General features: G+C 58.0%; 1 protein-coding gene across 2 annotated transcripts; it reads right to left on the bottom strand.

Moving 5' to 3' along the window:
• Window positions 1–290: 290 nt before the first annotated feature.
• URB2 (URB2 ribosome biogenesis homolog) lies at window positions 291–14,591 on the bottom strand. 2 transcript variants are annotated; one of them, XR_011469337.1, is made up of 11 exons: window positions 14,435–14,591; window positions 12,382–12,520; window positions 11,009–11,185; window positions 6,218–9,578; window positions 5,033–5,193; window positions 3,744–3,854; window positions 2,962–3,204; window positions 2,570–2,657; window positions 1,833–1,972; window positions 933–1,307; window positions 291–900 (listed from the first exon to the last, which is right to left on the bottom strand). XR_011469337.1 is itself a non-coding variant. In XM_070401313.1 (10 exons), the coding sequence occupies exons 2-10, from the start codon at window positions 12,505–12,507 to the stop codon at window positions 1,110–1,112; spliced, it is 4,605 nt and encodes a 1,534-aa protein (XP_070257414.1). In that variant the 5' UTR covers window positions 12,508–12,520; window positions 14,435–14,591; the 3' UTR covers window positions 291–1,109. The 2 variants fall into 2 exon arrangements, 1 of the variants encoding a protein (XP_070257414.1); XM_070401313.1 differs by having other exon boundaries at window positions 291–1,307.
• Between the last annotated feature and the right edge of the window lie 90 nt (window positions 14,592–14,681).

Genomic DNA, 14,681 nt, shown 5'->3' with positions numbered 1-14,681 from the left:
GGGGGTGAGGGCATGTGCCGGGGAGGAGGGAGGGGGGGAGCGGCCGGGGAGGAGTCGATGGGGGGAAAAGGAGACTTTATGTAATACTTTGAACAACAGAGAATTTAAATTAAAAAACAAATAGATTAAGAATAAAATGAAGGGGAAAAAAAGCACCAATACATTTTTATTGATTTCAGAGAGGAAGGGAGAGGGAGAGAGATAGAAACATCAACGATGAGAGAGAATCATGGATCGGCTGCCTCCTGCACGCCCCACACTGGGGATCGAGCCCGCAAGCCCATTTTCCTGACCCGGCATCGAACCCTGACCTCCTGGTTTATAGGTTGACGCTCGTCCACTGAGCCACGCTGGACAGTGAGGCAGAGATATATTTTTTAAATATATATTTTATTGACTTTTTACACAGAGGAAGGGAGAGGGATAGAGTGTTAGAAACATCGATGAGAGAGAAACATCGATCAGCTGCCTCCTGCACACCCCCTACTGGGGATGTGCCCGCAACCAAGGTACATGCCCTTGACCGGAATCGAACCCGGGACCCTTCAGTCCGCAGGCTGATGCTCTATCCACTGAGCCAAACCGGCTAGGGCAGAGGCAGAGATATTTTAATGGGACTTTAATTACAAGTTCTACACAGTTCTTGGTGGGGAGAAGGGACCGAGGCAAGAACCACACCTGGAATGGCGACGAGAGGCTGGGCAATTGTTCACCGAGTCCACCTCGTTCTAAGGTGTGTTTTCGGGACGCTATTGCAGTACTTACTGCATGAAAAGGTATGTGTGAAAAACATTCGGTGTGAAAAGCATGGCTGTCAAATACAATGCACATGTTAAATAATCCACGTATTTCCCACTGAACATCTGAAGCCTTTCATTCGCCAGGTCTTCCTGCTACCGCCTCTCCCCGCGTGTCCTTAGACGGCGCACCGCCTCTCCCCGCGTGTTCCTTAGATGGTGCACCGCCTCTCCCCGCGTGTCCTTAGACAGTGCACCGCCTCTCCCCGCGTGTTCCTTAGACGGCGTACCGCCTCTCCCCGCATGTCCTTAGATGGCGGACCATGTCTCCCCGCGTGTCCTTAGACGGTGCACGGCCTCTCCCGCGTGTCCTTAGACGGCGTACCGCCTCTCACCCTCGTGCTTCGCCCGGTGGTACTTGACGTAGTCGTTGTGCAGCTCCTTGAAGACGTCCCGCACTCCCGGCGGCAGCGAGGCGCGCAGGAACTGCACGTCGGGCTCGATGCAGAGGTCCAGGATGAGGTAGATGCCCTCCTGCAGGTGGCCCTTCACGGCCGGGTACAAGGTGACCTGGGAAGGGACACACCCCGTGAGCGCGCGGGCGGGGCCGGGCCGCCAAGGCAGGCCCGGCGAGGAATTCCCACGTCTGCCCCCAACTTGAGAAAGACGCTCCTTTTAAAACACCGTTGTGCACACAGCTGACATAGCTGCACACGCCCATCTTGAAAGTTTATCGTTTGGGGAAACAGAAGGCAACTCAAGTGCACAAAAGCCCGGAATGAAGCGTCACAGGGGGTAGCTTCAAGTAAATAAACACACGAGGCCTATGTGCTTAGAGGGGCAGTGACATTTGGACTCTGGTCCTAGCTGGTGCAGCTCAGTGGCTAGAGCATCGGCCTGGGGACTGCAGGGTCTCGGGTTCAATTCCAGTCAAGGGCACATGCCCCCCGGGGTTGTGGGCTCGATCCCCACTAGGGGGTGTGTGCAGGAGGCAGCCGATCCATGATTCTCTCTCATCATTGAAGTTTCTCTCTCTCTCTCTCTCTCTCTCTCTCCCCCTCTCTGAAATCAATAAAAGGCGGGGAGCCGGCTTACCTTCTGCACCTCCGACACGTACTGGGCCACCATGAAGGGGGAGAACACGGCGAAGTCCTCGGCCCGGGCGGCGATGTGGCTGTACATCCTCTCCACCAGGCGGGCGCACGCCAGCACCCCCGCCAGGTCCTCCGCGCCGCCTGCACGGCAAAGCGTGTCCGAACCCGTCAGCCCCCCAACCCCCCCGCATGTGCGCTCCCCCCTCCTCATCTCACAGGGTCCCTGCCGCCCCGCGTTCCTCACAGCGCTGCACTCCCCCAACTCTCTAATCAGCTCATTCTGCAGAAAGGTCGGGGGTGGGACACACACACACACACACACACACACAAACGTACGTCCAAACATTTCGCTACGTCACGAAGGGAAAGACCGTTAGAATACTCAGGAGCCCACGGCTATTTCCTGAGGCTGCCGAGAATAATCAGGACTTTCAGGCTGAAGTCGGGGATGGCTGTTGTCTTTTAAAAGGAGACGGATCTCTACCAGGAAGGCTTAAAACGGGGAAAACGGGAAATTTTTTAAAAGTGCTGCTTGACATGTGATTTTTAAAGATAAGAGGGGCTCAGTCGTGTCATTGCCTCCTTACAAAGCTTCAGAAACTGTGCAGGGTTTTTCTCTTATAGACGGAGACATGCGACCCCATGACTAGTGTCTTCCCAGCTTGCTTTCTTTTTCTTTTTTAAAGAACAGTTTGCTGATTTTTAGAGAGAGGGGAAGCCCTGAGGTAGCTGAAGTACCTTTATCCTTCTGCCGGCCTTCGTGCATCACCGAAAACACCAACCGGTGGAAGCAGTTCAGGAAGGAGGGGACGGCTTTCAGCATCACCTGGAATACACACGGGCCAAAGAAAGACAGGAGCGTCATCGCCGATTTCCACTTCTCTCTCATAAAAGGGGCTCATCGTCGCCCTGTGAACCGGGAGGTCACGGTTCGATTCCCACTGGGGGCACAGGCCCGGGTTGTGGGCTCCACCCGCAGTGTGGGGCGTGCGGGAGGCAGCCGATCCGTGATTCTCTCTCATCACTGATGCTTCTATCTCTTTCTCTCTCCCTTCCTCGCTGAAATCAATAAAAACATATTAAAAAAAAAAAAAAAAAAAAAGGTAAGGCTGCTGGCCCCGGCCCCTCACCTTGGGGTGACACTGGAGGACGGTGAAGAGCACGCTGTGCACCCGCGGGAAGACGCGCCCGAACTCTGGCGGCTTCAGGTGGTCCAGCGGCACGGCCAGCAGGATGCTGAAGGCCAGGCTGACGTGGTGCGGGTTGCGGATGGCCTCCTCCCCCCGGCGCAGCAGCAAGGCCAGGACGTCCAGGATGGGCTCGACCACTGCCAAGGCCGCGGGCTGCTCCTGACACGCCTCTCGGTTTTGCAGCTACGGGACGAGAAGGAATAGAGCGGCGGTTCTCAACCTGTGGTTCTCGACCCCTTCACAGGGGTCGCCGAAGACCATCGGAAAACACATCTATAATTACATATTGTTTTTGTGATTCATCACTATGCTTTCATGATGTTCAATTTGTAACAATGAAAATCCATCCTGCCTATCAGATATTTCCATGACGATTCATAACAGTAGCAACATGACAGTGATGAAGTAGCCACGAAAATAATTTTATGGTTGGGGGTCACCACCACATGAGGAACTGTATTTAAAGGGTCGCAGCATTAGGAAGGTTGAGAACCACTGGAATAGAGGGAAGAAAAGGAAGGTGATTCTAGAAGGAGCAACAACAAAGCCTGAAGCAGGCAGAGGTAAGAACGGAGGTGGCGTAAGTCAGGATGTCCCAACTGCCAACGGTGTCGATGGGGTCAGTGGGCAGGTGGAAGTGACAAGAACGCTCCACCCTGGGTCTGGGCGGGAAGAGGAGTGACGGGTGATGGTAAGGGGTGTGGGGGGGGGCCCACACTCACCGTCAGAGCCGTGACGATCTGGGGGCTTGTCCGCCAGAACAGACTCGCCTGCTCCTCGCTGACCGGGCAGCTCAGCAGCAACTTGATCAACGTAACAGCCGACAAAATGGCCTGCGGAGGAAGAAGAGGAACGTAGCAGAGACCGCCCACTCCGAGAGGCCCACCCTGGGACCAAGCGGCCTCTGGCGCCCAATCCATGGGCCTGGCCTGGGCGGGACCTGGCCGGGAGAAGTCCCAGGGGCGATGCGCTTCCTGTCACCAAAGGAGGATTGAATGGATAAGGCGAGCGGACCTGGGGCTCAGCGGAGGTCGTGTCAACAGCGTCTCCTGAAATCGACACGTGTAAGTGTCAGGATGGGGACCTGCATGGCCGCACACGGGCACAGCCATCTACACGCAGAGGCCCTCTCACAGCCAGGGCCCGCCCGGCCGGTGTGGCTCAGTGGTTGAGCATCGACCTATGAACCAGGAGGTCACGGTTCCATTCCCGGTCAGGGCATAGGCTCGGGTTGCGGGCTCCATCCCTAGTAGGGGGCGTGCAGGAGGCGGCCGATCCATGGTTCTCCCTCCTCATTGGTGTTTCTCTCTCTCTCCCTTCCTCTTTGAAATCAATCAATATACATATATGTAAAAAAAAAACACACACACAAAAAAACTAGGACCCGAACATGCTGCAGACACACACAGCGAAAGGTCCGGAGGTGAGCCAGTGCCGGGCGACAGAGAAGCGGCCCTAGTCCAGCCCGGGCCTCGGGCTCAGGTTCAGGAGATGCGCGTCCTCTCTGCCCCACGCTACCTTCAATGACGCCCCCCTCCTCCCCTCCCACCCAAGTCAGAGCCCCATCCCTGTGCTGGTCATAATCCGGAGTCAGGCTTAGAACCAGAAACCCCGGCCTGGAATCCTGCTCCAGGGCCTTCAAAGCAGAGCTGCCTCCATGAACCCCCTCTCTGCCTAGAGCAGTGGTTCTCAACCTCCTGGCCCTTTAATACAGTTCCTCATGTGGTGACCCAACCATAAAATTATTTTCGTGGCTACTTCATCACTGTCATGTTGCTACAGTGATGAATCGTCATGTAAATATCTGATAGGCAGGATGGTCTTAGGCGACCCCTGTGAAAGGGTCGTTCGACCGCCAGAGGGGTCGCGACCCACAGGTTGAGAACCACCGGCCTAGAGTCCCCACTGGTTTGTGTTTGGTGTTAGGGGGGACCTGGCACCTTCAGCTTCCCCGTCTGAGCTCCCCTCCCTCATCCACGCGCCTGCCGGGCGAGGGGGAGGGGCCACCCACCGGCTGGTCCGGGCTCCACGCGTTCCTGAGGTCCAGCCCCCGGAGCACACACTGCAGCATCGCCCGGAAGTCCTGGGTGGTCCCGGCCGCCAGCAGGTGGGCGAGCAGGTCTCCCAGGTGAGGCTCGATGGCCTGAACCGCCGGAGCCGGAACGGCGGGGTCTGCGTGGAAGACGAGATGGACAGAGGGATGGGGGACACATCAGAGCGGCCGTGTGCTGACAGACACGGTGTGCCACCAGGGAAGGCCACGCTCGGGGGCCCGACATTCCCAGCCAGGTGCCTCTCGCCCGCGATGCTCAGCAGGGCTAACCCCGGACCACGCGGACGGGCGACTGTTACTTTCTTTATCGTTTTTCCTACCGTCTTTTTTTTGTTTTGTTTTGTTAATCCTCACCTGAGGATATTTTCCCATCGATGTTTACAGACAGTGGAAGGCAGGGGGAGAGACAGAAAGGGAAACATCGACGTGAGAGAGACTCATCGATTGGTTGTCTCCCGTAGGCGCCCCGACTGGGGCTGGGGATGGAGCCTGCAACCGAGGTTCGTGCCCTGGACCGGGATCGAACCCGGGACCCTTCCGTCTGCAGGCCGACGCTCTACCTACTGAGCCACACCGGCCAGGGTCGTTTTTCCCTATTTCCCTTGAATTCTTTTATAAGACCAGCAGGGTCACGGGGGTGGACGGGTACTTTTACGCAGACGGCCACGTGGAAGGGATAAAAGAACCCCGCCACCTCCGGGGACTGCCTGGGGGAGTCTCTCACTCAATGCCCCCTGGCCCACGGGTTCCTAACAGAGCCCCAAGTGAGGACATTCAGGGCCCCTCACCATCTGACCCCAGCTTGTCTGTGCCGCCCCGTTTCAGCCGTGGGGCCGCTGTGTGTAACCAGGGCACCTTCCCGCACCCCGGTCTTTACTTGCTGCGTCTGGCACTGAGGGCGGAGGGACTGAAGGCTGGGAGGTCTGGTCCCAGTTTCCCACAAGCTGTGAGATCCCAGACTCGGGGCCTCCCTGACCCTCAATCCCCTCCCCAGGGAAATGCCCTGCAGAGTGTCAACCACACGCCAGGCTCACCCGCCATCCCACTGGCCCCCGGGCCTCCCCAGGCCGCGGCTAACCCCAGCTCTGCCTGCCTGCACGCCGACCTCTAGCCGCAGAGTCAGCCCGAGGGGAGACCTCTTACCTGTGAGGACCCTTCTCAGAGACTGAAACACGGCGGTGAAGACAGACTCCCCCACGGGGTGGAGCTCCGGGGCCGAGAAGAAGAGCGCCAAGAAGCTCACGGCCGCCTGGAAGGCCGGGGGGTCGGCGGCCAGGGCGGGCAGCTCCGCCAGCAGCTGCGAGTACACGCCCCGGTAGAGGTCCGGGTGCGAGAGCCGCGTTCCGTCCGGTGCTGGGGACATCTCGGTCCCGGGGTGCTGGCCCAGGTCCGCCTCCAGGAGCGCGCTGACCGTGGCGAGGAGGGCGGCGGGCGGGGGGCCGCGGGCCGCCCAGGGCTGGAGCACCGCGCCCGTCCGCAGCACCGCCTGCTGCAGCAGCCCCGGCAGCGCCTCGGGGGTGTCCGGCTGCGGCCTCCGCTCTCGGACCACGGGCCCCAGGACGCGGCACAAGGCGGTCAGCGACGCCAGCAGGAGCTGCCGGCCCAGAGGGCGGGGCTGTTCCCGCTGTCTGGCCGCGGCTGCGGCTGCCTCCTTGTACGCGCTGCACCCCGAGAGGAAGGCGAGGATCTTGCCGAAGTTGAGCACCAGGCTGTGCTTCACCTGCACCAGCATCTGCAGGAGCTGCTCCAGGAAGGTGCCCGCCGCCTGGAGGAACTCCCGCCCCGGCGCGGCGTCCCCGTCCACGCACAGCCCGCGGCAGGCCCTGAACAGCGAGGTCAGGACGATCTCGCAGAGCTCGCTGGCGTACATGACCTTGAACACAGAGCGGCCGCTCTTCCCTCTCTGCAGGCGGCCGAGGAGCCGGTAGCAGGTGGTCAGAAACATCAGGGCCAGGGACGGGGGGCAAGAGCCCCCCGACGCGGCGAGGGCCGCCGACAGCAGCAGGAGGAAGTAGTGCGTGTGGTGGGGGGCCGCCAGGCTGTCCAGCTGCAGGGTGGACATGACCTCCAGCAGCCCCAGGAGGCGCCCCAGCGGCTCCTCCTCCAGCCGGACGGGGAAGCCGCCCTGGACCAAGGAGAGCAAGTTCTGGGCGACTTCCCCCCTGGGTTCTGTCCCTTCGGGGCCCACTTTGGCCAATTTGGTTTCCCAAGGAGCTGCGTCCACGGGGTCCTCCTCGAAGAGCCAGGGCAGCTGCTGGCGGAGAGGCCCCGGGTCGCCCCGGGCGCCCGCACGCAGGATGCCGGCGCAGCCCTCGGCAAGGTGGGTCAGGAAGGCGGCGTACAGGGACGGCAGCTCTGGGAAGAGGGGGCTGCGGACCACGGCCTCGGAGATCTTCCCCAGCGTGACCCGCGGCTCCTCGTCGTCGTCGGCGGGGCCATCCTGGGCCCCGTTCCCGGGCAACGTCCTCAGCAGGATGCCCGCCAGGTACCGCACGTCACCCGGCCCGAGGTAGGGCACTAAGATGGTGAGGTTGGACACCACCAGGTGCCAGTGTGCGACGGGGTACGTGTCTGCACTCACCGTCCCCACCTGCCCATCCCAGGGAGCCGCCGTCCCCCGGGCCAGGCTCTCCCGGCCGGAACCCAGGATGTAGGCGGCATCGGCCCTCAGGGCCTGGAGGACCTCTTCGGACCGGGAACCCGTCTGCACTAAAGTCCTCTTCATCTTCTGCAGGTGGAGCTGCTCTAGGCAGTACCTGCCGACCGAGTCGAACCGGGCCACGGCCTTTTCGATCTTCCTCCAGCTGCGCACTTCCACGCCCGGGAGCAACGGAGGGAGGCCCGAGCTCTCCGGGGCCTCGGCCGTGAGGGCCCCCGACGACGACGACGACGACGACGACGACGACGACGACGATGCGGCGCGATACTGGCTGCAGTTCAGGCCGAGCGTGGCGTCCACCTGGGCCCAGGTGTACGCGAGCAGCAGCGCGGCGTCGCCGACTTTCTGCAGCCACAGCTCCGGCCCCGGGCCCGGGGGAGCCAGCAGGAGGCCCAGCAGGGGCTGCACGAGCTCACGGAGCATCCGCTCCATGGTGGCCCGCGTCCGCCGGACCACGGGCAGGGGCGTGCCGCCGTCCGGGCACCGCGTGTGGGCCATGACGCAGTGCAGCAGCGCGCTCAGGGACAGCGCCTTCAGGGCCATGTCCACGTCGCCCCGCAGGCAGGGCAGGACCGCGGCCCCGAACTTGTCCAGCACCAGGGCCCACGTGTCCAGGATCTGACTCGGGGGCAGGTCCAGGAGGCCCTCGCGGAGGGCCGAGGAGGGGCCCGCGGCCAGCACCGGCGGCCTCAGCGCCTCGGCGGCCGGCCGGCAGATCACCCCCAGCACCTCCTCCAACAGCCGCGGCACCTGCCGGAGCTTGACGTACGTCTGGAAGAGGGTGTGGACCAGCGCCTCCTGGGCCTTTCTGGTCCGGAGCTCGGTCACGTCGGCGTCGATCCAGGCCGAGGCCAGCAGGTCGTCCAGGTCGGGCTCCAGGATCAGATGGTTCAGCGACAGCAACGCCCGGAGGCAGCGGAACCAGGCGGGCACGGAGGCCTGCGGGTGGCTGACCAGCAGCTCGGCCAGGCGGCGGTAGAAGCGGAACTGGGCCTCCCCGTGGCGGATCCTGTCGGCCGCGATGTTGTAGATGTTGTTGTTGGCCACGGAGGCCAGCAGCTGCTCCACGACCAGGAGCTCCGTGGTCCAATCGGACGTGGACAGGGCTGGCCCCGGCCCCTCCTGCAGGCGCGCCACCCTCAGGCAGCCGAACAGCCGGGGCAGCGCCTGGAAGCACAGGAGCTGGGTCCCCTCCTTGAGGTATGCGTCGAGGAAGAGCTTGTACAGCAGGGCCACCGCGCTGGCCACGACGGCGGCGTGGAGGGGCGGCTCGCAGTAGCCGGCGTCCGCCAGCCGGGCGATCACGGTGGCCGTGGGAGCCAGCAGGTTCTTCATGGCGCCCATCTTGGTGTCCTCCGGCGGCTGGTCCAAGAGCTCCTCTTTGTAGGACGAGAGCAGCTCGGGCTGGAAGGCCCCGCCTCGCACCACGGCCTCCAGCTGGCTCCTGAGGTCCCGGCTAAGCGCCGGCCGCAGCTGGCCCGGGCCGGCCTGGGCCCACGTGCCCGCCGCGAGCAGGTGCCTGAGGACCAGGCAGGGCTGGAGCAGGTGGCCCGTCACCTCCCCGAAGGCCCGCCTGGGGTTGACCTGCTGCTGCTGGACCGAGAGGTAATGGCCCAGGGCCAGGTGAGTGACCTCGAACAGCAGGGCCGCCGCGGCGGAGGCCTCTGGCTGCCGGCAGGCCGCCCAGCACAGCTGGCTCAGCAGGGCCACCAGCAGCTCCTGCCGGGCCGCGTAGATGACCGCGAGGGCCGGCGTGGACAGGACGCCCTGGCAGCAGCTGAGCACGGCACCGACGTGCCTCTGGGATCCCGAGAGGGAGAACTCGGCGATTCTGTCGTTGATGACCTGAGCGTTAGGAGAGAAAGGAAGCAAGCTCATGACTGACCCTAAACCCACACATACACACACACACACACACACACACACACACACACACACAAAATACAGCAGCATCAACCCACTCACTCCTTACCTCATCTTGATTTAAATAATAATAATAAAAAGGGATGCCAGAACTTGGCCTGCGTGGCTCGGTGGTTGAGCATTGCCCTATGAACCAGGAGGTCATGGTTCGATTCCCGGTCAGGGCACATGCCCGGGTTGTGGGCTCCATTCCCATGTGGGGAGTGCAGGAGACAGCCGATCAGTGATTCTCATCATTCATGTTTCTCTCTCTCTCACTCTCTCTCTCTGTCTGTCTCTCTCTTCCTCTCTGAAATCAATACAAGATATTTTTAAAAATAAATAAAATTAAAAATTTTAAAAAGTGACGCACAATTTAGAACATATTTTCAAGAACTACTAGAGCGGCTTCAGGCAGTTTGACCTGTTAATCCTTCCCCCGGCAGCCTCCCCTGCTCTTCTCCCTCTTCCTGCACGCACGTGGGCGAGGCAGTGCGGGGCGAACAGCACCAGCCTGGCCGTCAGGCAGGCCTGGGCCACTTCCTCGCTGTGTGGCTTTCAGCAAGTTACTTAACCTCTCTGAGCCTGGCCCACACAAAGCACTCCTTATCAGTGCTTTCTAGGGTCACCAGCTATTCCCAGCGTCTTCGCAAATACTCCCGTTTTGACAACGAAGCTCATAATTCTGATCTGAGACTTCAAAATCACTCTGAGTCAGGAATCTGAGGAAATTCCGAACCAGATTTTGGCATCTGACCTCCCCTTTAGGCCGACAGGAAGGGGATGGGGGTGGATGGGGCAGGGGAGGGGGGGGGGCACAAAGTAATATCATCGGCTGGCTATCTCTTCCAGTTCAAAAGATAATCAACAGCCACTTCATGCAAGAGTTCTAAACTTTTCCTGAATATTAAACAACAAAGTACTCAGCCCAGCGTAGAGGACACGATACTTGTTTGATGAACAACGGTCGTTATTATAACTCTAACTAGAGGCCCGGTGCACGAATTCGTGCACAGTGGGGTCCGGCCGGCTTGCCCCCATCGGGCTGATCCGCGGCGGTTGGCAGGCCGTCCCTGCCCCTAATTGGGGTTGGGGGGGGGGGGGGGGGGGAGCTGACTGGGGCTGGGGCCACTGCGGGGGATGGGCCATAGGTGGTTGGCCGGCCGGCCCTGCTCCCTGGTCAAACTCCAGGTGGAGGGGACAATTTGCATATTAGCTTTTTATTATATTGGATTTTATTTCTTTCTCCCCTACCTTGACATTTCCTGCAAACTGATCTAATTGACCCTAACACTAATAAGAAGCCTCCCGCACGGACAGGAAGTTGAGAGAGAAGCACGTCACGCACACAGCACAACACAAGACACTCCTACCTTGACCAGGGAGATCTGGAGGGTGATGGTCTTTCCATTCTTCAGGAGGTGCTGCAGTTTTTTGCTATGCAGAATGTTATCTACGTAGACCCAGAGTCTTTCAACAATGTCCTCCTTCAGTTCAAGTTTCTTCTTATAAAATGAGACTAATGATTGGCTGGCCCAGTCAAGTAATACCTAAACGTGGAAGAAATAGACTCTGAAAAGGAGTGAAGTTATTTGCCGAGAAATAAAAACACTGGGTGTTTACGGAGACATCTCAGGGACAACCAAATCCAACTGCCAGGGGGAACCCTCACCTCTAAGACCCACCTTTGCTAATGGTCTATTACATAGATGCTTCCACATTGTAAAATTATTATTATTCCAGAATAAAAACAAGTTGGTCTTCATCTGAGGTCAATAAAAAGTTTCAATGAAATTCTAGCAGTTTCTTCTAATTTCTCTATACAGTTATGCTAAATTTCTCAGGTTAGAAGCACGATTGCTCAGAAAGGCCACAAAACGAAGCGAAAATACAGAGTTAAAAGACAAGGGTTTGGCCTGGCCAGCATGGCTCAGTGGTCATGGTTCAATTCCCGGACAGGGCACATGAAGCCTACAACCCGGGCATGTGCCTCGCCCAGGAATCAAACCATGACCTCCTGGTTCATAGGTTGACGCTCAACCACTGAGTCACAGGGGCCAGGCAATACTAAAGCTTTTCCCCCCAGCCGTAACCGGTTTGGCTCAGTGGATAGAGCGTCGGCCTGTGGACTGAAAGGTCCCAGGTTCGATTCCGGTCAAGGGCATGTACCTGGTTTGCGGGCACATCCCCAGTAGGGGGTGTGCAGGAGGCAGCTGATCGATGTTTCTCTCTCATCAATGTTTCTGACTCTCTATCCCTCTCCCTTCCTCTCTGTAAAAAAAAAAAAAAAAAATCAATAAAATATATTAAAAAAAAGCTTTTCCCCCTGTGATTTCTCAGGCAACCTTCAGCTCATCAAATTCCAAAGACGTTCAACGAAGCTCCAACAAGCAGTTGCACCTGAAACATGGCTTTGGATTTACGGACAAATGGAGCTACCAACACAGTCAGGACATAAGTTTGGTACCTCACTCCCCATTTGTTCGCCGATGCACATGCTTAATTTGGAATAGGAGAGGTTTCCAAGCATAAGAGATGCTGGCGGAGGTTTTGCAACAGAAACCGTTTGTTCATGAAACGCCCGACCGATTACTTTTCCCTCAGACATCACTTTAACTTCCAACCATGTTTCCTTCCCCCGATTTTTCTCGGATCTTCTAACTTTTTTAACTAAATGTCAACATGCAGTCTACATAACCGGTGATTAGAGTAGGTTATAAAAATGTAAGTCTCGCGTTAAACTTACTTGCTCTTTGTTTGGAAGAACGCACTGGTGAGATATCCAAGCAAAGTGCGCTAGCTTTAGTTTATCTTCCCAGGAAGTTCTCTTGCTTTTAAGCTTAAGGGAAATGCCAGAGTAAACAGCAGCCATCGCCGCACTTCACCTACGACAGAACGCGATCGGAAAAGTCAGATTAAGGTCAAACTCTACAGGCACCAGAAAATGAACATGATGGATCTTATGGTCTACATAATACATATGTGTGTGTGTGTGTGTGTGTGTGTGTGTGTATTTCTTTAATGAATTAAACACATCAACAGGCCCTCGCTGGTCTGGCTCAGTGGATAGAGCGTCGGCCTGCGGACTGAAGGGTCCCAGGTTCGATTCCAGTCAAGGGCATGTACCTGGGTTGCGGGCACATCCCCAGTAGGGAGTGTGCAGGAGGCAGCTGATCGGTGTTTCTCTCTCATCGATGTTTCTAACTCTCTATCCCTCTCCCTTCCTCTCTGTAAAAAAAAAACAACAACAAACAATAAAATACATTTTTTAAAAAACAACACTTCAACAGAATTGTTGGGCATAAATCTATACAATAAGTTGCTGGCGCACAAGGAATTTCTGGGGGGGGAATGCAGAGAAAAGCAGGCAGAAGATAGGTTACACACATAGGTACAACTATTCCTACTATGCAAACATCACATCCTCAAAGGTGAGTACGCATGAATTCAACGGGGCAAAACCCAATGGAAGAAGATCCATTCACACATGGTTTGGGGTTGAAAAAGTTTAAGTTTCTGTACAAATCTCCTAAAACATACTATGTATTATGTATCAGAAAAGGGTTCCATTAAATCGTTCAAAGAGCTAAACAAGCAGTATTTAGAGAAACAATATCCCTCCAAGTGAAAAGAAAATTTTTGTATAAACCCAAAGGGAGTAGTGTTATTTCGGATGCAACAGTAACATCCCACTATAACTCTGTTAATGTGTAAACTCACAAAGACCTGCTGCTTTCCAAAAAGACTACAAACTACAGCTACACAATTAAGCGTGCAAACAGAGAACACAATAACATCATCAACAACGAAGGAAGGCAAACATACCAGCCACCTAGAATTCTATACAATTGAAAGGTAGCTTTGAGTTTCCTAAAAGTCATAGTAAAAAAGGGGGGGGTGGGGGGAATATCTCTGGTTAAGCCATTTTCATTAGATAAAAACACACGTCATTACTTCAAAAGAGAAAAATGTTCACGATCCTTAATACTGAAATTATGGTAAATAAAAAAAAAAAACCGGGGCAGCGGAAACACCAAAAATAAAATAAAATAAAAATCGCAGTCCATGATTCTAATATAAAACTGTCAAAGCGAAAGCATTTCCGGTTGGATCACTTGCACTTTTTAAATCCATGGGCCCGGGAATCCTCGGAGTCCAGACCTGCCTTCAGAACTCACTCTCAACACGGAATGAGCGAACGCCGGTGAACGGCACCGACATGGAGCGCGGGACCCTTCACTCCGCTCCACGGGACAGGCCCGGCCCCGCGCTGTCATCTTCCCGTTTTGCCAAAATGTCCCACGCCCGACAACTAGTTACTTAACTTCCAAGTTCAGTGTGTTTGTAGCCACCGCCGCAGCTACAAGGTAACTTCCAAAGGGTTTGCAGAATTGGCTACAAAGACGCGCAGGGACCCTCCGGGATCTACCTGCGCTCCGCTCGGGGGTCCCTGCAGCGGCCCTGGGAAGGGGTCCCCGAGATTTCTCACGCAAAAGCTGCTCACGCGCGGCTGCCCTCGGCATCCCGCCGGGAGGGGCCGGGCCCGGGGCGGAGGGTCGCCCCCAAGGTAACCAGCTCGCCTCGGGGTCCGCTCTGGGTAGGGACCGCGGACGCGGGCGCTCACCTCCGGGCTGGTCCTGGGAAGGGGCCAACCGGTCCACGGTCCGCGGTCCCCAGGTTAGGGCTCACCGGGGGCCCCGGGAGGCCGGCGAGGATGGAGGACGGTCCCCGGGTTAGGGCTCACCGGGGGCCCCGGGAAGCCGGCGAGGATGGAGGGCGGCCCCCGGGTTAGGGCTCACCTGGGGCCCCGGGAGGCCGGCGAGGATGGAGGACGGTCCCCGGGTGAGGGTCCCCTCCAGGCCCGGCCGGGACAGGGACCGCGGGCGGGGGCGGAGCGCGGCGGCGGCCGTCGGGGCTCCGGGGCTGCTGCACCACGTGGGCCGGGCCCCCGCTCCTTCCGACCGACGGCGGCGCGGGGCGGGGCGGGGCGCGGGGCGGGGCGCGCACGCCAGGCATCGCCAGCGGAGCGCCGAGGCGCCGCGCCCA

Source organism: Myotis yumanensis, unplaced genomic scaffold, assembly GCF_028538775.1.
Source record: "Myotis yumanensis isolate MYYU_CA2020_CCGP unplaced genomic scaffold, mMyoYum1.0.hap1 SCAF_22, whole genome shotgun sequence".
NCBI classification, from domain to species: Eukaryota; Metazoa; Chordata; class Mammalia; order Chiroptera; family Vespertilionidae; genus Myotis; species Myotis yumanensis.
Note: the sequence above shows the minus strand (reverse complement) of the source record. Positions and strands in the feature narration are given on the sequence as shown.

Coding starts and splice junctions, on each gene's coding strand:
- URB2 (XM_070401313.1), bottom strand. CDS start 12,507: ATGGCTGCTGTTTACTCTGGCATTTCCCTTAAGCTTAAAAGCAAGAGA. Junction 11,186..12,381: donor TTCTTCCAAACAAAGAGCAA/GTAAGTTTAACG, acceptor TTCCACGTTTAG/GTATTACTTGACTGGGCCAG. Junction 1,973..2,569: donor AGGCCGGCAGAAGGATAAAG/GTACTTCAGCTA, acceptor TTTGCCGTGCAG/GCGGCGCGGAGGACCTGGCG.